At 36.2% G+C, this 25396-nt stretch overlaps 4 protein-coding genes across 7 annotated transcripts in view; 1 reads left to right on the forward strand and 3 right to left on the reverse strand.

The window, feature by feature from the left end:
- The window catches only part of LOC145213207 (uncharacterized), a 21545-nt gene extending 13770 nt beyond the window's left edge, over positions 1-7775 (forward strand). The window contains exons 16-28 of the mRNA XM_080081438.1: positions 1205-1516; positions 1632-1688; positions 1805-1891; positions 2209-2520; positions 2636-2692; positions 2815-2901; positions 3127-3405; positions 4384-4491; positions 4710-4796; positions 6402-6620; positions 6695-6811; positions 7274-7366; positions 7652-7775. Coding sequence (XP_079937564.1) covers positions 1205-1516; positions 1632-1688; positions 1805-1891; positions 2209-2520; positions 2636-2692; positions 2815-2901; positions 3127-3405; positions 4384-4491; positions 4710-4796; positions 6402-6620; positions 6695-6811; positions 7274-7366; positions 7652-7701 — 1865 coding nt within the window. The 3' untranslated portion in view covers positions 7702-7775. The remainder of the gene's footprint in view (positions 1-1204; positions 1517-1631; positions 1689-1804; positions 1892-2208; positions 2521-2635; positions 2693-2814; positions 2902-3126; positions 3406-4383; positions 4492-4709; positions 4797-6401; positions 6621-6694; positions 6812-7273; positions 7367-7651) is intronic.
- LOC145212660 (aryl hydrocarbon receptor nuclear translocator-like) lies at positions 7766-16038 on the reverse strand. 4 transcript variants are annotated; one of them, XM_080080870.1, is made up of 16 exons: positions 15744-16038; positions 15119-15190; positions 14251-14397; positions 13663-13777; positions 13436-13546; positions 13196-13298; positions 12530-12683; positions 11671-11851; positions 11300-11434; positions 10755-10850; positions 10557-10687; positions 10354-10490; positions 9912-9958; positions 9733-9844; positions 9189-9304; positions 7766-8790 (listed from the first exon to the last, which is right to left on the reverse strand). In XM_080080870.1, exons 2-16 carry the CDS (start codon positions 15127-15129, stop codon positions 8692-8694), a joined length of 1695 nt encoding a protein of 564 aa, XP_079936996.1. In that variant the 5' UTR covers positions 15130-15190; positions 15744-16038; the 3' UTR covers positions 7766-8691. The 4 variants fall into 4 exon arrangements, with proteins under 4 accessions (XP_079936996.1, XP_079936997.1, XP_079936998.1 ...); XM_080080871.1 differs by lacking the exons at positions 15119-15190; positions 15744-16038 and adding an exon at positions 14591-14673 and having other exon boundaries at positions 7766-8787; XM_080080872.1 differs by lacking the exons at positions 15119-15190; positions 15744-16038 and adding an exon at positions 14591-14672 and having other exon boundaries at positions 9733-9841.
- Positions 16039-18478: 2440 nt separating this feature from the next.
- LOC145212669 (uncharacterized) lies at positions 18479-20701 on the reverse strand. The gene is made up of 6 exons (XM_080080885.1): positions 20604-20701; positions 19753-19855; positions 19613-19687; positions 19451-19503; positions 19247-19331; positions 18479-19173 (listed from the first exon to the last, which is right to left on the reverse strand). Exons 1-6 carry the CDS (start codon positions 20699-20701, stop codon positions 19132-19134), a joined length of 456 nt encoding a protein of 151 aa, XP_079937011.1. The 3' UTR covers positions 18479-19131.
- Positions 20702-20728: 27 nt separating this feature from the next.
- LOC145212666 (uncharacterized) lies at positions 20729-22881 on the reverse strand. The gene is made up of 2 exons (XM_080080881.1): positions 22415-22881; positions 20729-21822 (listed from the first exon to the last, which is right to left on the reverse strand). Exon 2 carries the CDS (start codon positions 21798-21800, stop codon positions 20883-20885), a length of 918 nt encoding a protein of 305 aa, XP_079937007.1. The 5' UTR covers positions 21801-21822; positions 22415-22881; the 3' UTR covers positions 20729-20882.
- Between the last annotated feature and the right edge of the window lie 2515 nt (positions 22882-25396).

Consider the following 25396-nt stretch of genomic DNA (forward strand, 5'->3'; position numbering starts at 1 on the left):
AGCCAGGGGTGGGCAAACTTTTCAGTGCAAGGGCCGCATTCAAAAGTTTATAATCTTACCGGGCCGCATAGTATTTCACCAACGACCGCCAATTGCTTGCTTGTTGTTTTGTTTTAAAACAACTGATGCAAAGAATAAGGTTTGTATCATATATATACCATTTAAAGTCGCCTAAAATGCTCTGATTAACAATTTCTAACTTGTGCATAAATTTAGCTGAACGGAGCTAACTGTTTATGACGTCATAAACTGTATTGTGACGATTGCAGTGCCTGTTTTTTCGCATTGTTTGCACATAATAAGCGGATAAAAAGCCTGGCACATATGGTTACTAGACTGCTAATCTTTTTTCCAGTCCCACGAAATCTGTTTTAGCAGTTCAAAAATCAAAATATTTAGCAAATTAGATTGCGGCCGCAGGTTGTGCACCCCTGCGCAAAATTATTACATAGTATATTTTCAGCTTTATGCAAATACGTTTGTTCATGATTGTACAAACATTGGTTGAAACGCTACAATTGTAATTGTTTCAAAAAAACAAGCGTTTGTTGCAACAAAGGCTGAACCACGTTTTTTGTTAATAAAGTCCGAGTGCCAACAAAAAGTACTGCAACGACCTAAACATGATCCAAAGTGACCAAAGTTTGGGCATCAACAGTGCAAAGTGGGCTGTTTTTGAAAACGTGAATCGCTTTTACTTTTATCGAACGAAGAAATTGTGTCAAGTGACGATTTGCATAATAACGTGGCAGAAACAACACACGTGAAAAGTATCTGTGTTTAGTTCCAAAGTATCGAACGGGTACAGATACTGCATATGGCATTGGTATCGGCAAGTCGCACCCCCGGTATTTTTAAAACTCTGTGCCTGTGCTCATAGTACTATTCAGCGTTACTCGGAAACATTTGGCGGGCCGCATAAACTCCTTTGGCGGGCTGCATGCGGCCCGCGGGCCGTAGTTTGCCCACCCCTGGCTTAAGCTGTTAAGTGCAGTGGTTCCCAAATACTCAACCATAAAAACAACTTTAGTGAGCCACAGAACTGTTTGAACTTGTAGTGTCATATTACAAAATGGTCTCCCATAACCACTCATAATCTTATAATTGTTAATATTTTTGAAACTTTGGACCATGTGATGAACCTAGATTACAAATGTGCTGTATCATGATTCCAGTATCATTCTGCATGAAATCTATGTTTCAGTTGCAGTTTCGACAAAGGTTATAGGAGGTGGACCATTAACCAGTGACATACAGTTGTCACCAGATGCATACAGACTTTCACAAAGCCGAATCCCTTATGATGATGATACAACTTATAGGAGTAGTGAAGGTTATGAACACAGTTCACAGATGACTAGTGTCAGCAGCCATGATAGAGCAGCGTCAATGCAAGACATTTTACCACCAACACATATTTCACAATATGTCAAGGAGTCCATCCCTGGTTCGGATACACTGATGGAAACTAGTGATGGTTCAACAAGATTCACTACACTGGCTACTGCAAAGCAAGGTTAGTCCAAGCTGTGTTGTCAAACAATTAGTTGTAAGTTGAAGAGGAATGTTTTTGTGTTAGTGTGCTTGAAACCCAAATTTGAGTAAAAATATTAGCAATTTTGTATTGTCAGACTTTTCACCTTCATCTAGTTCACCATCTGTTGAAACACTAACACTCCAAGAATCAGGTACCTTCGTTTTTAACTATTTAATTCATTCTTGCATTTGTTTTTTAATAATAAAGTCAAAAATATGTGGAAATTTGTAGTAACCAACAAAGATAACTGTCTTGCTTTTTTCACAGGGGATGAAACTTCAGAATATCATAGTGAAAAGTCAGTTACAGAGGGTTTTGCTACTCCATCAAAAGATTTCCTAGAAGAATCTCCTGGTATGTCTTTGCTTTTTTACTCCTTTTTCTAAAATTACCTTGAAGTTTATTGGTTGGTTTGCAAATTTGCACTTGTTTTGCTTAATGGCTTAAGCTGTTAAGTGCAGTGGTTCCCAAATACTCAACCATAAAAACAACTTTAGTGAGCCACAGAACTGTTTGAACTTGTAGTGTCATATTACAAAATGGTCTCCCATAACCACTCATGACCTTACAGTTGTTAATATTTTTGAAACTTTGGATCATGTGATGAACCTAGATTACAAATGTGCTGTATCATGATTCCAGTATCATTCTGCATAAAATCTATGTTTCAGTTGCAGTTTCGACAAGGGTTATAGGAGGTGGACCATTAACCAGTGACATACAGTTGTCACCAGATGCATACAGACTTTCACAAAGCCGAATCCCTTATGATGATGATACAACTTATAGGAGTAGTGAAGGTTATGAACACAGTTCACAGATGACTAGTGTCAGCAGCCATGATAGAGCAGCGTCAATGCAAGACATTTTACCACCAACACATATTTCACAATATGTCAAGGAGTCCATCCCTGGTTCGGATACACTGATGGAAACTAGTGATGGTTCAACAAGATTCACTACACTGGCTACTGCAAAGCAAGGTTAGTCCAAGCTGTGTTGTCAAACAATTAGTTGTAAGTTGAAGAGGAATGTTTTTGTGTTAGTGTGCTTGAAACCCAAATTTGAGTAAAAATATTAGCAATTTTGTATTGTCAGACTTTTCACCTTCATCTAGTTCACCATCTGTTGAAACACTTACACTCCAAGAATCAGGTACCTTCACTTTTAACTATTTCATTCATTCTCGCGTTTGTTTTTTAATAATAAAGTCTAAAATATGTGGAAATTTGTAGCAACCAACAAAGAGAATACTGTCTTGTTTTTCTTTATCACAGGGGATGAATCTTTACAATATAACAGTGAAATATCAGTTACAGAGGGTTTTGCTACTCCATCAAGAGATTTTCTAGAAGAATCTCCTGGTATGTCTTTGCTTTTTTACCCCTTATAAAAAATGACCATAAAGTTTATTGGTTGGTTTACAAAATTTGAACTTGTTTTGATTGATGGCTTAGCTGTAAAGGGCAGTGGTTCCCAAATACCTTACAATTGTAAATATTTGAAACTTGGGACCATATGGTGTAACCACATTACAGGTGTGCTCTATCATGATTCAAGTATCATGCTACATAAAATTTATGCTTCAGTTGCAGTTTCGACGCGGCTTAAATGTGGACCATTAACCAGTGACATACGGCTGTTACCAGAGACATACAGGCGTTGGAAAAGCGGAATCCCTTATGGTGATAATACCAGTCTTACGAGTAGTGACGGTTATGAACAAAGTTCACAAATGACGAGTGTCAGCAGCAATGATACACCAGTGCCAATGGAAGATATTTTACCACACAGCCCTGGTGCTGATACACTGATGGAAACTAGTGATGGTTCAACAAGATTTGCTACACCAGTGACTGTAAAGCAAGGTTAGTCAGAGGTGCAATTGTCAAATAATTAGTATTTGTGTCAATTTCTTCACAGGGTGAGTAAAATTGTGTTGTGATTCTACTGCAAATGTTACACATAAAGTCAATATAGTGTCACTTGTTGACAAACACTTCATAATAAATTAAATGCAAATTGCTAAATAATGGGCAGCTGCTCATTGGTATGTGGGAATGGTTTGTTTTTTGGGTCCCTGTCATTCACTGATAACTAGGGCGATTATTTTTTGACTTGTCAAAATAAGTCAAAATTTAGTCAAATTTTTGGAATAGGTCAAAAATTGTCAAAATTGTTCACAAAGTCAAAATTTTTATCAAAGTTAAAATTGTTTACAAACTGCATTTTCATGGTGTTGTAGAGGTTGCACTTTTAGTGAACTGTTCATTTTACACCTTGTAGCCTACTTTATACTGTTGTAAATGGCCCTTTGTCTACTTATTGTGAATCATAAACCATCAAATGAGTGAAATAATTAGGTTGATATGGCGTGATGTTCAACACATCTCAAAACGTGCAAAAATTTGGTAAGTCCCAAGGCATTTTACGGAAGCTGCAGGTTAGGTGCAGCTCTTGCTTCGGTTTTGCTATAGGTACTTCATGTATCTTTTGTTTAGACAAATGTATTGAATAATTTTCGTTGTGTCTTAGCTGCAGTTTTTTGGCAGTGATTTTTAATTAGCTCATTTCCCTTTTTAGAACAGGCTAGGTCTGTGTTCAGATTTTTGCCCTTCTGTTAGACTTTTGCACATTCTTTTGCTCTACAGAGTAGCCTACAGCCATATTTTAACTTTTTGTACAATAATGTGTAATTTAACTACTTGAATTTTTCATAGGTCAAAATTTTGTCAAAAAAGAATTTTTTGAAGTCAAAATTTGTCAAAATTTTCAATTTGTAGGTCAAAATTTTTCGTTTTTTAGGTCAAAAAATAATTGCCCTACTGATAACCATTTCACAACAGATTCTGAAGACTCTTCCCCAGTTGGATTTACTGTAAAATATGACTCGACAGACTTTTTACCTCCATCTATACCACCATCTGTTGAAACACTTACAACACAAGAATCAGGTACGTTTCAGTTCAACTACCTTATTCTCGCCCTCTTTATTGCATAATAGAAATTTCTGTTTGGAAACTTTTTGTTTTCTTTTGCACTAGAGCAGTGGTTCTTAACCTTTTTTCCTTGCTGCACCCCTTTCCAATCACTAGAGGGAATCAATAGCCAGTTGCTACAAACTGTTTTTGTGTATGAAATATTAAAACAAACGCTGACTTGTTTTTTGCAGGGGATGAATCTTCACAGTATGTCAGTGAGAGGTCGGCTGCAGAGGCTTTTGCTACTCCATCAAGAGATTTTCTAAATGAATCTTCAGGTACATTTTTGCTTTTTTATCCCTAGTAAGAAAATGAATTTGAAGTTTATTGGCCACTTCACAAGTTGGAACTTGTTGTGTCCTGTGTCTCGAGCTGTTAAGGCAGGGGTTCCCAACCGGTGGTACGCGTACCACTAGTGGTTTTCAGGTGGTACGCGAGTAGCTTCTGTTTTGTTCACAAAAACCTCATTTTGCAACTTTATATTTTGTTTGTCTGGTTTTGTTTACAAAAAAACAGTCCCCAGGCCTATTGTCATTGTTACGTAACTATTCCTGTTGTTTCGTATCATTACGATCTTCAAAATACAGGTCATGTCAATTCTCAACAAAAAGCATAGTTGCTACTTGCTATGAAAAGCCGAACAACGCTGCGGCACAGTGGGCGTTAATTATGTCAAATGATTGCTCTTGATAGATATATCTACTGTTTTGGTGCTTAAGATAGCGTTGAATGAAATAGGATTCAAACAAATTAGTTGTTCTGCAAGAAGTGGTATCATAGAGCAGGGATCCGCAAATACTTTTTGGCGCGACCCTAAAAAAATTGCTCCAAATTATCGCGACCCAAGCATTTTGTTAGCATGTAAGTTTGTGGAAAATACGAATCAACCAGATACCAATACTAAGACTGCTATTATGCTTTTGTCAGTTGCTATTTTCTTGCACAAAATAAAGCGAAACTCAGCACATAAAACAGTAGGTAAACGAACGTATTTATTCAGCAAAATGGTAACAGAAAAGCATGACTACTTGCGGAGGTACGCTTAACTTATTGCATTGTTACATAGACTGCGTGTAACAGTTACGTAGTCATATGTAACAATGCAATAATAATTTGGTTGAAAAAGCTGAAAGTTCATTAATACTATAGATGCGATGCTTATATTCATGGAAAATTTAAAATATTTTGCGACCCAGACTGGAAGGTCTCGCGACCCACTATTTGCGGACCTCTGCCATAGAGCACTGTAGAGCACATTAGTGCTCTATGGTGGTACGCGTGGCAGTGCAGAGCGTCCAGGTGGTACGGGATCGTAAAAAGGTTGGGAACCCCTGTGTTAAGGGCTTTGGTTCCTAAGTAATAGGCCAGAAAAAAACATTTTTTAGAGGGGCACAGAGCTAAACATCAATTCATACCAGGGGTGGGCAACCTTTGTTACTGTAGGGCCAAATATAAATGTCAAAATTGGATCGCGGGCCGCACATGTTCACAACACAAAGTGATTTTGCTTTGTTTCTTACCAAATATGCTCAACTACAAGTATAATTCGCATTTGAGTCTAGCCACATTTTGCCAGATCGCAGAAAACTAGCACCAGGCGCATTAATCAGCTCAAAAATTTGTAATAATTAGACTCATTTGCTAGTACTTTTGAAATCCAAGCGTCTCTGCGGGCCGCACAACCTTTAATGAAGGGCCGCAGGTTGCCCACCCCTGATTTATACCAAATGTTTCGACCACATAAAAATCTTTGAAAAACCACTGGTTTGCAGGTAGTGTTTTATACTAAAATACTAAGCAGGACACAACTGTTTGCACTGTTTGTCTTTTCTTGCCAAATATAATATCAACTGAACCTGTAACCCTTTCATATATTGGTCTAGTTTCAGATGGGAGCACTGGGATTTCCATCACAGACATACAGGCTCTAAAAAATATGTTATGTGATGTAAAAGAGCTGTTAGTCGACGAACAACATACATACAAAGACAATCCATCAGCTGGAGTTTATGAAAGGCAAAAAAACAAAGTTACCTCATGCTTAGTGCAGTCACAACGGGTATCTGAGACTATTCTTCCATCGCTGCTGCATCAAAGCCAAAGTAGACACTTCAATTCTTTCTTGTATGAGCGTAAATATGTTTAAGAAAATAACAATGATTTATGTTTTGTTTAGACATAGACCAGATACATAGAAATAAACTTACTGAAGTTCAAAATGAGTTGGATTCTATTCATATTATTGCTGCAGAGACACTGGGTTTTGAAGCCCCATCGTCCCATACATTTTCTGGTAAGTCTAAGGATGGGGTAGTTTTGAGATTCTATGAAAAGAAAACGATTTACCTAATTTGATTTATGTTATCAATTCATTTACTGTGCAACATGCACATACAAAGTGTTAGCAATACTATGTCACTTTAACTTGTTGACAGTAATAGGCTGAAAAGTCATGTCTAAACAAATATGTTCTATACCACAACTGGGCATAAAAATACAGACTGGATAAATAATGGACAAGCAACTGCTTAGAAACCGAAGCGGTGTGGCTCAGTCCTCAGTGTCACCATGTCAATTGATAAGCATGGAGCCATAACATAATGTGGCCAAACTAGCCTACTCAGTAATGTCTTGTCACCAGCTGCACTCATAAACCATTACAGGCAGACATAGGGTGTAGATTACTTGTCATGTCAGTAATAGTTTGAACAATCATTTGATTGCTCACTTATTCAATTATGTTGGTTTCTGACAGGTGAGTGGAATAAAAGAGATTTGAGTGAATTGCATGATGAACTGAGGAAAGTCCATAGACTGGTTCAAGATGCTGCTGTGACCAAAAGAATAAGTAAGATATGCTACAAACTACTTTATTTAAAAAATACTCTTCTTAACCCCTTACAGTCAGTGGTGGGATTCCAATTTTTTGTCAGCCGGTTATATCACAAAAGTATATTTTTCAGCCGGTTCTGTTACAAAAAGTCCATTGACAGTAACCAGTAATGCTAATCGGTTCGCTCATTTCATAAAAAAAAATTCATGAGACGGTTTTGTACAACTGCTGCGAACCGGCTGAATCCCACAACTGCTTACAGTCTAATATGTTTTTGTTATTCGTACTTTTTGTTTTTAGCATCAAGTCAAGCCAGAATGATGTTAAGGTCCCGAACAAAGTCACCATAAGTTAAAATTCAAGATTATTATTGGTGTTGTGTTATATCGTTTGTTTTATTGCAACATGCATTACTTTTGTACAAGTGCTTCTGGTATTTATTCACATAAGTAGGTTACATTTTGAAACACCACTGTTTCCCCATGAAATGCACATACACATAATTGCAACAAAGTGTTGGTAAACAACAACAATAAAAAAATCCCAAAACAAAACCCAGTTTGGCAACATATGATTAATTATTCACTCGAGAGATAAAATTACACACATACAGGAACTGCTCAGTTTACACACAATAGTTTCCTTTAAAACAGAAACAGCATATTAAAAGCAAAACAAAAAACTGTAAAACGCTTTTGTTAGTGTTGGTATGTACAGGTAGAAAGACCACCTTAAACTACAGACCCACTCAATGCATTCTTCCCATTTTAAAACTAAAACTGTTCCAGATTAAACATAATGTTTGGGTGTTGGAATTTTACCAAGGTGGCCTGTAGTTTTAGGCAACAGCAGTGAAATAGTGGATGACACAGTATGTGGAAAATGCCACCAACAAAAGCAGATGTGGTTAAAAAGCAAGGGGCAAAATATACAAAAACAAAAAAACGCTTGTGCAAGAAAAGGGGAAAAGTTCAAAACGAAAATTTAATTGTCAACAGAAAATATGTACTAGTCTGGATAGTGCCAAGGCATTAAAATAAAAATATTCACTAAAAATACAATTTTGGCAAGTTTCCAACACAAATGCTGGTATTAGGCCTGTATAGAAGGAAAAATTGGTATATTTAAAATGGGACATTGCTTAATTAAAAATTCTTGTATGTTTGGGAACCATTGAAATCTCAATACAAGGCTGACAAACTTGCCAATAACAACATTTAAGGCATGCAGAACTGTGACAAAAAGACCAAGTGCTGTTGTTCACACCCAGAATCTGCAACAACACAACATACAAAAAAGGCCAATGTAAAAACTGCACACAAAATGTTTGGTCAATCACTTCAAGATTCAGAGTAGGAAGAATACATCCCAAGATTGTTGTAATCAGCTTGGGTGTAAGCAGCTGCTCCTGGTTCCATCATAGTTGCCATGGCTTCCTGCTGTAAATACGCAACAGCTGTTAAGTGTATTTTTACTTGCTGTTGGATTAGGACGGTACAACCAGTTAAATACATTCATACCTTCAAGGGTGGCTTGCCTATCTATGGCTATTCTGCACATGTTATAACTTATTTGATGATTTTCAACAGTTACCTTTCAGTAGGTTTAACCTACCAGAAAAGGGCAGAGCAAAGATAGTATCGGACATGTTACCATTATATTGAACATCATTGTTTGAATATTTCTTATACTTAGTTTATATTTTTGGGAGCCATACAATCTGTATGAAAGCACCATCAAAGACATTTTAGAAACTGGCAAGTAAACATAACAAAACATCTTTGAGTACAAGTGCACAATTAAAATGGGAGGGGGTCTTTATGGAAGTCAGTGTTACCTGTTGGTAAGCATCCCTAATAGGGTGGTGAGCAGCACTTACAGGATACATCACTGGAGGAGTGGTCTGGTATGAACCGGAACTGTATGGAACTGATCCAGCATTGTGTTGTGCACCTGCAAACAATAGTAAAGTAAATCTGCAACACAACAGCAAATAAGTTATGTTACTTTGTAGCACTTTTTTTTCACAGGTGTAATTTATTATTGTACATGTGCCCAATTCATTTTTAAACAATAAATGTAATAGCCACATTTATCCTAAAGGTTTCCGATTGGCACTACATTTCCTTGCTGTATCATCAATTTATGATTGCAAGGGCATCACAATATTACACTTACATTTTAACCATGCCTTTTATTACACATGTCGCTATAAGCATAACTACTATAGCAAACAAATTACAAAACCATGTGAATATTTTTTACATATTGAATCATTAGCTTTCATAACATGGCAATAGCAGGAAAAACACCAGTCAATGAAGTCACTCAACAGGTTATAGAACCTGCCGTATGCCAGTAATCACTCATACACCAAATACCTAAATTAGGTGCAAATCGCTCAGAAACTGTTGGTTGAGGTTGATATGGGCTGACTGTGGCTGGAACGGCTGCCCCATGGTTCCAGCCAGCTTGAGTCGGTGAGTTAAACTGCTGATGAAAAATTAAGAATATATAGGAGTGTTTTTTTTATGTTATAACAGAATGAAAGATGTCAAACCTGTTGTGGAGAGTAGTCCATTTCAGTAACTGGGCTCTTTACTGCAACTAAAGAAAGTAATCAGGGATTAAAGTACCTATTCAAATTGCAATACATTTTCCTTAAACAGCATCTGGGCTTTTTTGAAAACAAGACAACATTTTCATACTTTTAAAAATAGCAAAGAATAAGAACTTTGAGTAAAACAATCAAAGCCAGTATTCGCATGTAAAACTTCACAATGTTTTGACAGTTTCTTTGTTATCCTCAGGTGAAAAAAAACAATAAATGGATGTAACTTGGTGCCACACAGCAGTGAAAAAAGGGTGACATGAAGTTTATAAAACCTTTACTCTAGAAATGGTAATAACCACATGAGTTTTATAGGTTGTTCTGTAAATAATTTACACAATTTTAACACTTATTTACAAAGAAAATAGTTTGTCAGTTGCCTGGAAAGTACCTTGGGCCATTGGATATTGCTGCATGACCTGGGGTGATTGCTCAGTGGGAGTATGGGCATAAGTTGGCATAGACTTGATCTCAGCAGGAACAGCAGCATTTGGAACCTCAACTTGATGTTGGTCTGAACCAGGTTGCCTTTAACACACAACAATAGTTGGAGTACATGTACATTTGTGGTAAATCAACATGTGGAGATCATACTTGACTAGGGTATTGGTGCACACAACATATTCTACTTCATTGTTGTAAGGATTTTGAAAGGAAAATGAACTAGTTCTCAGCCAAGCATATTCCCCTGATTGGGCACGGAATCTGTAGGACATGGTCAATACCTTGGAAAAAATTACATTGTGTAATGAATGATTTGACAATAATAGTTTGAATTGGTAATTAAAATACCTGTCCCTTAAGCAGCAATACTTGTTTAAAACTCTCTTTCATGTGTTCAATATCCTCTGGGTGGTAAAAATCAGAAGGCATTTTGGTCAAAAGATCCTAAATGCATAAAACACATCGATTTTGCACAAATAGCAACAAGGGGACAAAAACTGGTTGGTGACTACAAAGGGTTGTCAATTGGAAAGAGTTACGAATCACTGATCTAAAACAATTTATAAATGAGATATTGTAAGAGACACTTTTTTTGAAACACAAATAGGAAATGTTTCTAATTTTTCAGTCACTAAGTATGTTAATTTTAATGCTCGGTCCAAAGCTTGAAAAAGTTATTCCACACAGGCAAAGAGAAGCACAATAAAAAGCAACAAAACAGAATTTACTGACTGATATTTCAATCGGTAAGTTTGTCTCATACACACGAAACAATATGAAAGGGAAAATATTGTAACATTTACATTTTTAAATTTAAAAATGCCAAACTGCCTACTGTCAAACCACTCATGCTCTTGAAGTGAATTTATATTTTTGTTCGGTTTAAATCTTACCTGTGGCTGATAACCAAGTACTCCAGTGACACGAAGATCTACAAATGTAAAAGCTCCATCCCTGCCATGTCTGGAAACAAACTCTGTAGCTTCTTGGGATGAATTGATCTCACCAACACCTGGGTGGCTTGTGATCTACAAAAGAAACAGTTTCAAATACTTGAATTGTATGAACAGGGTTATTACAAAAATGGGGCAAGCCATAAAAGTAATGGATACTTGGTGGCCAAAAAAAAAATACATTATTTGTTGTATCATACAGGGGTCAGCATTTTTTTTGCACTGCAGACAGTTTCAAAACTGAAAATTTATTGCGGATGTTTTTATCTGATGGTTAGTTTCGGATAAATTGTACAACTACAATTTTACACCTGAAGTCTTGCTACAGCAACAAGGCAATAGTTGCCAGAGTTATTTCCTGCCGCAAGTGAAACTTCATCCATTGCATCTGCTTCTGAACCGTAACCTGCAGGTGGCCAAGCACGTATAAAACCAGTTACATGCATCACCACATAAGAGTCCTTCCCATCTTCTGGTTGTCCAAGGGTATTTCTACAAGCAATACATGATGAACAGTGTACATTTACAACAGCAATTCTTAAACTGTGTACTGTGAAACTAAGTGTCCAGCAAAATAGTTATACTTTGTGCAAACACTTATTTTTATGATTTGATGCTGTTTTATGACTGTTTTTTTTTTATTTGTCGTAAAAAAGAATTCTACTCACAACAATTAAGTTGCAATATAATTTTCTTCGAACAACATTTGTGTTGTAAGCCTACAAAGTGCGCCACAGGCAAAAATTCATTGTTATTGCCTAAAAAGTTGAACCACTGGTTAGCAACTTCCACGAAAATTCTTACAGCATTCATTTGGTCTGATTAAGTTAAATTATTATTTCACAAAAAGTGTCGTAAAAGTTGGCAGAAATTCACCACAGTTTTTTTTTTGCCTAAAACATTTGGCCAAAGTAGTTCATATATTAGGGCAGTGGTTCTCAAACTTTTTTTGTTGCGACGCCTCTGGAAAAGTTTTCTGGACTTGCAACGCACCAGCAAATAAAAGTTAATGGGAAAACTTATTATTAAAGTTGTGTTTATTGATACAACAACAAAAATTTACGAAACGAAACTATTTTGCGACGCCCTTGGAAAATTGAAACGACGCACCAGGGCGTCGCGACACACAGTTTGAGAACTACTGTATTAGGGCATGTGGTCGCAACTTACTGTGCTCTCATATATCTTGGTCGTGCCATGTTCATCTGATGTTTGCCAACTCTCATTCTGCATATAAAAGCTCTTCTTGACCCCATGCACATCCGCACAGAGCTTTGCTGACCTTCTTTTTTCACTGTCCCTGTCTTCAAATCCAAAACCCGGCCTGAGATTGCACACAAAAAAACATGGAACCAAATCCACAATTTTTAGCTAAAAAGTTATTAAGTCTACATGTTTTTTGTGCATTTAGGAATTGGTCTATTGTAACACCTGTTTATTTTTATTTAAAAGTTTAACAAGTTATTAAGCTACTGCAGTTTGGCAAAGATTAATTTTTTGCCATCTTACAAGTTTTGCCAAAAATTTTACACAAACAAGCACTGAACAAAATCCACAATTTTTGGCAAAAAAGTTGTGCATTTAAAAACTAGTCCATTCAATTGTAAGCAGGCAATTAAAACCTGTTTATTATTCTGAAGTTTAACAAGTCATTAAGCTACTGCAGTTTGGCAAAGGGTAATTTTTTGCCATCATACGAGTTTTGTTAAACAAACAATCAATTTTTTGTGTGTAAAAAAGACATCTTTTAAACCATAAGAACACATTTTTACAAGGTAAACAAGCAGATTTGGTGTTTAATGATTATGATTAGATTTATGAAGACAAATCTGCTACCTGAATTTTGCGATTCAGAAATGCATAGTTGCTCTCTGACTTTTCCAACATCATCGGGATGAATGAGATCATATAAAAGGTGACCATTCCATTCGGCATGTGCCTGTTATGCAACACAAAAACCACTAAGTTTTAATGACAACAGAACATGAAGACTAGACTAATTTAGTGTTGACATTATCGTTGAACTATTTGTATCAGATTGAAAACACACTAAAATGCTATTTTTTTTTAATGTACCTGATTAAGCACCGCAGTCACAGTGTCTGAAACATAGACAACTTGACTGGAATCACAAGCAGTAACAAATAGGAATCCATCAGCAGCTTCAAGAACCAGATGCTTGAGTTCCTGTAGAAAAATACATGGTAATTAAATTTGTGGTTTAGGGCATGTTTGCTGCTGCAAACAGTTTCTCTCAATCTGTAACTGAAACTAGTTTTCATGCAAGAGCAAGCACCAGCTACCTGGTCTGTGAGAAAAGAAGGCTTGAAGTTATTTTCCATTCCACCTGCCATAGCGCCACGCAAATTCTTCATGTGTGAAACTGCCATGCGCAAAATTGTCAGCTTGTCGGGTTTTCTAAACAACAAAAATAATAATGCCACACTATTGACAAACCAGTATTTTTAGTATGTTTTATAATTTGTATTTTTTATTTACTATCAAATGATTCACCATATACATCATTCATTTGACATATCAACAGGATTAGTTTTATAAGCAAAACGAAAGGGTCTTCCCACACATGTGTATTTGAATAGGTGGACATTTTAATATAGTGGTCCTTAATATCATTATCATTATGTTTAGATTCTGAATCATACGATGTTTAGCATTAGGTAGCAAATCAAACACGAAAAAATACTTATGATTTATTTTATAGCTTTTACCGCCCTTTCGTTGTCCAAAGCCCGTTTACACAGCCTATCATACATACAAATATATATTGTCATAACAATTGGCAGTTGCCTTCATGCTGCACATGATGATCCAATAGATAAAAACATTATGGCTATTTTGAGATGCTTATTTTTTCTGGCAAATTTCTTTACCTGGCAAGTGCACTGCATGTAGGCACCATATCAGACAGTTCCGTGATGTAAGCTGTCATTTTATTTCTTCGCCTCCGTTCAATCTCAGAGTGGTTTTCCCTTGCAAATTTTTCTTTTTCTTTTTGTGACATGTCTTCAATGCTTTTTCTGAAAAAAGTTAGTGACAAGTTTTGAATCACAAGTTTTTGAACAAAGAGTTTAGCTAAAAAAATTCTAAAAAACACAACAATTTTCTTTTCAAGTAATAAAACAATATATATTATAAAATAATAGTTCTGCATAATATCAACTTTAGTATTGGTCGATTTATTCCAATAATTTGAAAACATAATAATTTTACCTCAATGACATCATTATGAAAACAGCGCTATAGCCAAAGACTACTAACTACACAAACCACTTGCACCAATCATCAACATCTCAAAATGATTTGATGTACAATATGGTGAAAACTGCAACAAACATGGTGCGACAAGTGACAGATCATTAGTCAAATCTGTTGTTACTAAGAAGTGGGCATGGCGCGATTGTGAAATGCCACGCTCGTGACATATCCTGTCTGACTGTCACTCTTTTCTCATGCAGCTGTTATCACTACTTTCTCTAGCACAAATGAACTGCTTTGCATATATTTAATTCAACCAAGCCAACAACTTTGTAGTACGTCTGTTTCAAGATGTCACACAGAGCTCTATGTAGCACTTGCAAAATCCAATAGGAGTTGGAACCTTGAGTTTCTGTTCATTGTATCTGTCTAAATCAATGGACACTGGCAACAGTATTTGTGAAACAGTTGGACAGTGAAAAGTCAGAAATAGTACAGTGCAGAGATAACTTTACATCATAATAAAATCAAATAGGTACTTACTCTGAATCCATGGTGATGTTGATAGCTTAGATAGGTAAAACACTTCAATTAGAAACCTTTTTAAAATAACACCTGAAAAAATCGTATTTGGCTATTGCAAGGTGAATTTTAATGACACAAGCCAAAATTATGATTTAAACTATTTTTTGGGCATGAAAAGTATTCCATAAAAAACGAAAAAGGCTAAAACAATAATTTTTATTCATATGATCATTTCTTATACCATAACATGCTCAAAAAAATTTCACAGGTCCCCTTCACTATATTAACAATACATACAGGGAGCTGTGAGGTGATGTAAAAACTTTTCATTAAAGAGGACTCTAAAACTTTAAAGAGACAAATCGTATTTGTATATGTACTACATAAAAAAACTTGCTATTTTGTACATTGTTACTTTTGGAATGGTGCAAGTTTTATCTGTCTGCATGTTTTGTATATATACTTTAATACCGGCACTAATTTTAAATCAAATCCAAATCATTTTTTCAAACAGCTTTTATTATTCTGTTTAAAAGGGCAAAGATATTGCCTATGTACAAGATACTACAAGTAAAACTAAGCTGTTGTGAAACACAGGTTAAAAACAACACTATGTTAGCATCACAAGGTAGAAATATATAACCTGTTAAATCTTTGATCAACTTGTAACATTAATACGAGTCAAAAAGCTTAAGCAAATGGTTTGAATTCATTCAGTCAGTTCAGCCTTGAGTAGTTCTACTTCTATCACAAGCATCCTCAGTTCAGAATTGATAAGTTACATAAAGTTATTCTCGCACCCATTTTGCACAATTTCGTATCGCATACACAAAAAACTCCATCAATCCACAAACATTTCTCAGTTTAAAAACATTCTTCAAACATGCATTTTAATCATTTACCATGACTCCACGGTTAATGTAAGGGTTTGAGATTTTAACGTGGAAGCTACATACCAATAAAAACAAATTAAAGATCGAATTAAGTAAATAAAACTACCAACAAAACCAGACAAAATCAGGGTTGCCAGGTTAAAATTTTGCAAATCGACCAGATCGTAGGCCAGAACGCTTAAAATTCGCCCAAACTTTCATTTTGTGCTAAATTTCTAAAACCGCGCCCTCAAGTGGTGGACAATGTGTATTATTATTTTTGAAAAACGAGTCTCGAGTAAACATTTATTCAGAAAACATTTATTTGTTGAGAATGCAATTAGGAGAAACTGCCTTTAAGCGGGACCAAACGGAATTGTACTTTCCCACCATCACCGAGGCTCCGTCGCAGCCGAAGCCGACACAATCTGACAGCTTAAGACCAAGCGTAAGAACCGTTCCCTCAACTGCCCGGAATATTGCATCACCAGTAGCACTGACAATTGAAACAATACCTGCCAGTGCGGACGATATTCTTTCTTTTTTAATGTTGTAAAATCGAACCATTATACACAGATGCTTATTAATTGCAATGTCTGTGGATTCATCTATTATAATCGAAAACTTCTGTCCTGATAGTTCTTTCCGCAGTTCTTCATAATACGCCGGTGACAATACTTCAGTTATCAGTTTGCTGCATTTGGTCCGATGAAGTTTTGTGCTTCCTAATGTACTACCTTTGCCATGCGCTACAACAATTTCACCCAAGTGGTCAACTGAACGTATGGCACAGTCAGTGGCGTATCTAGGATCGGTTTTAGGGGGGGGCCAACAGCATAAAATATATTGCGCCACCTTGCCGTAGACTGTGTAGACCTCTCTGTTAGCACCTGTTGTGCCTATTAAACTCGCAATATCAACTAAATGCTGGTTAGCCTAAGGCCCTGTGAAGCCCTTGCTCTTGCTGTAAGTAACGAACGTTATAGTCACGATTCGATCGTGTTCATGTAACACTTTTCAACACTCGACACAGTTGTTTCTAACAGTGGTTGCCTCTTAATCATATTGTGAATTATCTTCACTTGTATGAGTGTGACGTAACAAAGTTATTATAAAATCCATTGTAACGTCATATGCGCAGTTGGACGCCAAGTGGCCTGGATTGGCATGCATTGTTTATTGAGATGTGTGACGAGCATCAATGCGTTACGCACATTAAACAAAATAGCGCACATTGCTATTCACAGTTTTGTCTGAAATTACAAGATTTAATACTAAACAGCCGGTCAAAATTTCTTGAGGGTGGCAGGCTATACCAACAGCTAAGTGTAACTCAGCTTCTTTAACTTTTGTGCTGACGTCAATACATTTGAATTTCAGCGGTCCACTTAAGGCAGCTGCTCCTATTAGACTTGAATGCTTCTTGGACTTTTCGTGGTCAGCCAGTCTACTATGCTTTGGAGTAATTTTTACCTTGCATACTTTGCAGTACGCATCTTCTCCGGTAATTGTAGCTCTTCTCACCCATTTGAACTGCTTCTCCCATTCAGTCTGATACTTTCGGTTGGAATCATACTTAGATTTCCACTGCTTACTCATTTTGGACAGTTTGTTTGCAGGCAATTTGAAAAATTACTCAAAAATGTAATACAGGTAGTCCGGACAAGGGACAAGTTATATAGCATTTTAAATTTGCCGGGGGGTAGAGGGTTGTTGATAAGTTATCCAGACAATGATAATGGCGCTAACCGGATGGAAACCATGAAGTCGGAGTAAGTATTACAGTTCAGACAATGATACCAGACACAAAACCGGATAAATTCGGTGTTATTCAGCAGCGACGGGATTCAGAGCGTCATGTTGCGCTGCAATCTCGTTCGAGACACGGCGCATATCGCGATAGCGAAGAGAACAAAACGGTCGGGACCGAAAAGCGTCAAATCCTGCTGAGAAGTGTGCTCGCATGATAAGTGTGAGAACGCCCAAACTTTCGGCCAGACCGAAGTTTTTTCGCCCAAGGGCTCTGAATCAAGGCCAGAATGAGCGATTCTGGCCAAAAATAGGCCAACCTGGCAACCCTGGACAAAATTTTGCGTAAACAAGTTGTGGCACAATAATTGTCTGACACATCCAATGAGGGAAAGGTATTTTTGTGTTTTTGCGCGTTTGTAAAAATCTAAACAAGCTGAAGTTTAGGTTCAGCATTTTCAAGATCAATAAAAAATGAAAAACGCATCGCCTATACCCGAAATATTTCATAACAAACCTAAATTTAACTGCAGCAACCTGTTTTTTGGCCCAGCACAAAGGTTGTCGTCAAGACGGGCGCTTCTGTCTCGGCCACTATTCTGAAAAGCTCATTCTACAATACACATCTACGACTCTTACGAGTTATTAAAATGACGGGGTTGTTGGCAAACTTATCTGCTCTGAACTACGAAACATACGACTCCCTAATCCTACATAGGCTAAATGCAGCCTTGAAATAAAAGTACACACAAAATCGAACGTTATTTTCATGCAAAGAAAAAAACATTTTTGCTGTTTTATTGCTAATAAATTTAAAATCTGCATGTATTCGTAGCAAGTTTATTATTGGACTGTACATAGTAGGCTTCAGACTCACACCAATAAGAATTTTTAAGCCATTTCGTGCACAATTTGTGTAAATGACTAAATGGAGTGAGGCTACTTTGTTGTGTTATGGTCCTAAAGTAAACAGTCACTCTTATTTCAAGCGTATTGCTAGTCTCGGGAGAAACAGTCAGCGTTATAGCAGATTATTTGGGCTGTGTTGTTTTAGAATTGCTTGGCCGATAAAAGTTCTGAGCATGAAGGTTTGTTTTTGAAGACTTGCTACCAAGAAAAGTAGTCACAGCATACAAAAATGCTTATAAATACTCCACAACGCCACACCAAAACAGGAAAATGTACAGATCAGCCTCATTTAAATGCTTGTGTTCTACCCATTGATTTTTCACATTTGAAACAGTTAGTTATAAATTTTCATAAGTTGAAAAAAATCACATTTTGCAAGTGCCAGTAAACTCCATAGTGTTCTCACATCAATAAGGCAACATCTTTTTCCCATTTTGTGAAAAAATCATCTGTTATTCATAGGATCCCTTTTTCCGGCACAAAAGGAGGAGGTAAACTTTTTCAGCTTGGTAGGTTTAATAATTCGATGTGAGATTGCAATTCCTGGCACAAAACGACATAAAATTAGTTTGGACATGAAATATTACGTATTTATTCAGTTTATCACAAAGATCACCTGTTTACTGGGATCATATGTTTGTGGAGACATATTACATTGATGTTCCAAATCACTGGCTTGCATTTCCAGACAGGTGAAATACCTTGATAAAAAATGATTTCATGTTTTATGGTTGTGTATGTTAATGTGCCGTCAGACACAATAAATGAACATAACACAGTAACATCACTATTTCAGTTGTTGGTTTTTATGGCCACTTACGATTCAGTTAAATCTTCCAACTTCTGTTTTACACCACCAAGAACCTCTCTGTCCTACAAGCACATCACACATTATTTAGTCCCAGATATAGTTTAAGGACTTCTGTGGTCAAACAAGTGATGTGTTTACAGGTGACTAATTCTCCAAACTGTACATAAATACCTTTTTCACGTTTTGGTGCAATGTTTCCATCATTTCAAGAACATAGTCAGTATCTGCAGGATTCGAGGTGGCTTTCTTTTAATGTTAAAAAAGAAAAACTTGAATGGAAGAAAGACACTCCAACAAAAAAACAACCTTACCTTATGCTGTAAGTATTCCTTGATGTCATCTTTCATTATTTTAAACTTTTCATACTGCCTGTCCTGGATTGCCTTGTGCAAACTGTCGACTTCAATTGCAGATCTGAAAAAATACAACAACCATATTTGCTTCATTGATCTATATCAGTGGTTCCCAACCTTTTTGTAGTCACGGACCCCTTTTATAAATTTTATCGGTCCGCGGACCCCCAACATAATTTAGTCTTTTTTCGTTTCCTTCATTCATTATACCTATACGTTATTATACTTTTTTGGGGGCAGAATTGTAATCAACCTTCACAGTCCTAATAAGGTTCTGTACTGTAGCAGTCAATGCAACAAAGAGGTAAATTTTCTGGTGTACAATACTTAAAACAAAGCACAAAGAATTCTATTGTTAATGTATGTTGTGATGTCACAATGGAGGAACAATCACAAGTTTTTCTTGATCCAAGGATTTGATAAACAGTTTGCACTCAGATGCAGGATTGTGAAAACGGTTTGGGAACTTAAAAATATTGTACTGTTGTTAATACTACTACAAATGTTTGCCTCCACACGGACCCCCTGAAACCATCTCACGGACCCCTTGGGGGTCCGCGAACCCCAGGTTGGGAACCACTGATCTATATTAAGTTTAGTTATATTTTAAGTTTAAAAGTTTAGTACATGTTTTGCTGAATATTGAGGTCTGTTGTAATTTGCTACATATCTAGGACAAATAAATCTTTGGGTTGCAAAATAATAATCTATCCAACATATTTTGCAATGTAGGATTTGACATTGAAAAAGCAATTAAATGTAAAGGCACCCTTTTCAAAATGTCTAAATCATTTACTCTCAAATTTTACCTTAGTTTTGCAGGGAACAGCAATTGAAAGTCCTCAATTGACATATTAAACACACTCTCAGGATTGTAAAGCAATTTGCCTAATGATTTATCAGTCATTGCAACAGTTTATCTTGAAGTGTTGCCTCTATAAATCAAAAATATTTGTCACAAATATTGGGCATACGCCCGAACAGCACACTTTGCTTATTTGAATTTTCTTAAATATGACCTACACTGTCACAACAAAACAAATCAACAGCAGCAAAAACTTAATTGTTAAAATTTACCGCTAATGATTTTATATTGGGCAATCATAGATATGAACAGATTTGTCATCTGACACCGAGACAATTTTTGAACCATTGTTGTTGTAGCAGCATGACCACACTTGGTCTCGATGTTCATAAAAGGTGTTAACACATTGTCTAGTGCTGCTATCCCAAATTTTTACACTCTTGTCAGATGAGCACGAGGCAAAATGAACATTGTCAGGGCAGAAAGCAACATCAAGCACCCAAGAAGCATGACCACTAAGTGTATGTATAAAAGTTGCATTTTTGACATCATAAACTTTAATTTGTCCATCATCTGATGCCGTTGCAAGGCGGTGAGAATCTGGAGAAAATGCCAAAGACCGAATGGGCATAGCATGGCCCTCCAATGTATGCAAGAGTCGCTGACTTGCAACATCAAAAACCTTGATAATTCCATCCATAGCACCACAAGCCACATACTTGCCATCTGGGCTGTAGGCAATGCTTAAAGTGAACCTGCCCCTTGTATCCAACTCAACTTCATTTCTACCATCATCAACATTGATAATTATAATCTTACCACTTTGTCCACCAGTGGCAATATGGTTTCCACCCGGTGAGAAGGCAACAGTCCAGGTTTCTACAGTACCCCCATCAATTGCTCTAAGTTGTTTTCCTGATTCAAGGTCCCATAGCCTAATGTGGGCATCCAGCGAGCTTGATGCTGCAATGGTGCCTGTTGGGTTAATGGCAACTGATAAAATCCCGAGTCTGTGACCTTCCAACACCCACTTGAGCTCAAGTTGTTCATCCACCCATTTCCAACATTTAACTTTGTCATCAAGGGCACCTGTGACAATATGTTCAGTGCCATCTTTTTCACTTTTGCCCCATGCACAAGCCCAAATATCATCTTCATGTGCTTGCTCCTGCTTAAACAGTATGCTATACTGAGTACTCATTTTTTGGATAATATGAATATACCTTCAAAAAACAAAAATCTGCTCTTAAGTTTCTCAAAAAATTACAAAATGAAAGGGTGATAAATAGCTACAATGAAAAAAAACAGTTTCATCTTCATAAGATACCACATAGTTGGATGAAATGCTATGCCATATGTAAGCCCTGAATTTAATACAACAAAACTTCTGGATTATAATACTTGGATTCTGGATTATAATACTTGTGGCTGTGACCAAAGGGGTCAGAGTTTACCAAAGTCAACACTTTTGGATTGCATTGCATTCTGCTCATGTGCACCATAATGCAGCAAGCACAGCAAAATAGTAGAATAATGTGATACATAAAACATGACTGGACACAACCTATAGGATGACTGGACACAACCTACTGTAGTAGTTGTAAACACTGAAACCATAGTTTTAACAAAAAATCTATTTTCCTAATTTAAACACCAAACTGGCTTTACAGAAAGAAAACATGTTTTGGTAAAAATTACGACATCTCATTCAATTTAAGAGTGTTGAACGATATTCCAAACACGCACAAATTGCACTTCTAGTTAGACTTAGATTATTTTGGTCCGAGAAAAAAAACAGACAAAATTTGATTTTACGTTTGTTGGCTCGAGCTGGAGATAAAGTTCAAGTAATAGTTGGATCACGCATGGCATCACGACAAAAGAATCGTTCCCTAGCCTACATTTTCACTTGTCACTTGGACGCTGAGTCGCTGACGGAGACGCCAACCAACCAACGGTCTCCAAAACAATTTCCGAAAAGAGTCCCCATCAAAAACACGCGCCAAAATTACCGGGCCAGTACGGTTGTTGATGGCTGATGCATAGAAACTACACCATTGTCATTCTGCCAGAATAAAATCGAAAAAAGGAATGCGATACGAGAGAACGTCACGGATAAATGCGCAACGAACGTTTTGGCCAAATCGAAATATTGACAAAATACGCTAACTTCAATGCAATCTTTGAAATGTTTTCGGGCCCATTATATTTTTTAAATTCGCAACATTGCCTCATCTTTTAGTCTATTTTAATAATCCATTTCAAAAAAGTGAACCCGACTCGATAATTACAGAAAAATGCAATTAACTAACACCCACTTTGGACCAAATGCCTATAGTGACGAAATACGCTAAGTTCAATACAATTTTTGAAATCTTTTCGGGCCCATTATTTTTTTTAAATTCGCAACATTGCCTCATCTTTTAGTCTATTTTAATAATCCGTTTTTAAAAAAGTGAACCCGACTCGATAATTACAGCAAAATGCAATTAACTAACACCCACTTTGGACCAAATGCCTACAGTGACGAAATACGCTAAGTTCAATACAATTTTTGAAATCTTTTCGGGCCCATTATTTTCTTTAAATTCGCAACATTGCCTCATCTTTTAGTCTATTTTAATAATCCGTTTTCAAAAAAGTGAACCCGACTCGATAATTACAGAAAAATGCAATTAACTAACACCCACTTTGGGCCAAATGCCTACAGTGACGAAAAACGCTAACTTGAATACAATATTTGAAATCTTTTCGGGCCCATTATTTTTTTTAAATTCGCAACATTGACTCATCTTTTAGTCTATTTTAATAATCCGTTTTCAAAAAAGTGAACCCGACTCGATAATTACAGCAAAATGCAATTAACTAACACCCACTTTGGACCAAATGCCTACAGTGACGAAATACGCTAAGTTCAATACAATTTTTGAAATCTTTTCGGGCCCATTATTTTCTTTAAATTCGCAACATTGCCTCATCTTTTAGTCTATTTTAATAATCCATTTTCAAAAAAGTGAACCCGACTCGATAATTACAGAAAAATGTAATTAACTGTCACCCACTTTGGACCAAATGCCTATAGTGACGAAATACGCTAAGTTCAATACAATTTTTGAAATCTTTTCGGGCCCATTATTTTTTTTAAATTCGCAACATTGCCTCATCTTTTAGTCTATTTTAATAATCCGTTTTCAAAAAAGTGAACCCGACTCGATAATTACAGCAAAATGCAATTAACTAACACCCACTTTGGACCAAATGCCTATAGTGACGAAATACGCTAAGTTCAATAAAATTTTTGAAATCTTTTCGGGCCCATTATTTTTTTTAAATTCGCAACATTGCCTCATCTTTTAGTCTATTTTAATAATCCGTTTTCAAAAAAGTGAACCCGACTCGATAATTACAGAAAAATGCAATTAACTAACACCCACTTTGGACCAAATGCCTATAGTGACGAAATACGCTAACTTCAATAAAATTTTTGAAATCTTTTCGGGCCCATTATTTTTTTTAAATTCGCAACATTGCCTCATCTTTTAGTCTATTTTAATAATCCGTTTTCAAAAAAGTGTACCCGACTCGATAATTACAGAAAAATGCAATTAACTAACACCCACTTTGGACCAAATGCCTATAGTGACGAAATACGCTAAGTTCAATACAATTTTTGAAATCTTTTCGAGCACATTATTTTTTTAAATTCGCAACATTGCCTCATCTTTTAGTCTATTTTAATAATCCGTTTTCAAAAAAGTGAACCCGACTCGATAATTACAGAAAAATGCAATTAACTAACACCAACTTTGGACCAAATGCCTATAGTGACGAAATACGCTAAGTTCAATGCAATTTTTGAAATCTTTTCGGGCCCATTATTTTTTTTAAATTCGCAACATTGCCTCATCTTTTAGTCTATTTTAATAATCCGTTTTCAAAAAAGTGAACCCGACTCGATAATTACAGCAAAATGCAATTAACTAACACCCACTTTGGACCAAATGCCTATAGTGACGAAATACGCTAAGTTCAATACAATTTTTGAAATCTTTTCGGGCCCATTATATTTTTAAATTCGCAACATTGCCTCATCTTTTAGTCTATTTTAATAATCCGTTTTCAAAAAAGTGAACCCGACTCGATAATTACAGCAAAATGCAATTAACTGTCACCCACTTTGGACCAAATGCCAATAGTGACGAAATACGCTAAGTTCAATACAATTTTTGAAATCTTTTCGGGCCCATTATATTTTTTAAATTCGCAACATTGCCTCATCTTTTAGTCTATTTTAATAATCCGTTTTCAAAAAAGTGAACCCGACTCGATAATTACAGAAAAATGCAATTAACTAACACCCACTTTGGGCCAAATGCCGAAACTGACGAAATACGCTAACTTCAATACAATTTTTGAAATCTTTTAGGGCCTATTATTTTAATCCTGTTCGCCTTCAATTTTTATTTTGCCGGTATTGGTTGAAAGCCACTACACCAACGTCAAGGTTCCGACAACAGTAGTGGTTTTATTTTTTGCAGATAAAATCTTTGTTTGGACAAATTTAATAGTTTAACCATTACAATGTAGTGTTGTTTTTTGGGCTATGGTTACAATTTCCTGACAAATTATTTGTCCAAACAAAGAAAAAAAAAACTGCTAGCTTTCATGCAGTGCATGCACATAGCGCAACATTGTAACATGGAAATGCAATTTTTTCATGCAATGCGATTTTTTTTCATGCAATTTTTTGATGGAATCATTTAATACCAAGATCAACATTTTTATACGTTTATAATA

Source organism: Phallusia mammillata, chromosome 2 (assembly GCF_965637545.1).
Source record: "Phallusia mammillata chromosome 2, kaPhaMamm4.hap1.1, whole genome shotgun sequence".
Taxonomy (NCBI): domain Eukaryota; kingdom Metazoa; phylum Chordata; class Ascidiacea; order Phlebobranchia; family Ascidiidae; genus Phallusia; species Phallusia mammillata.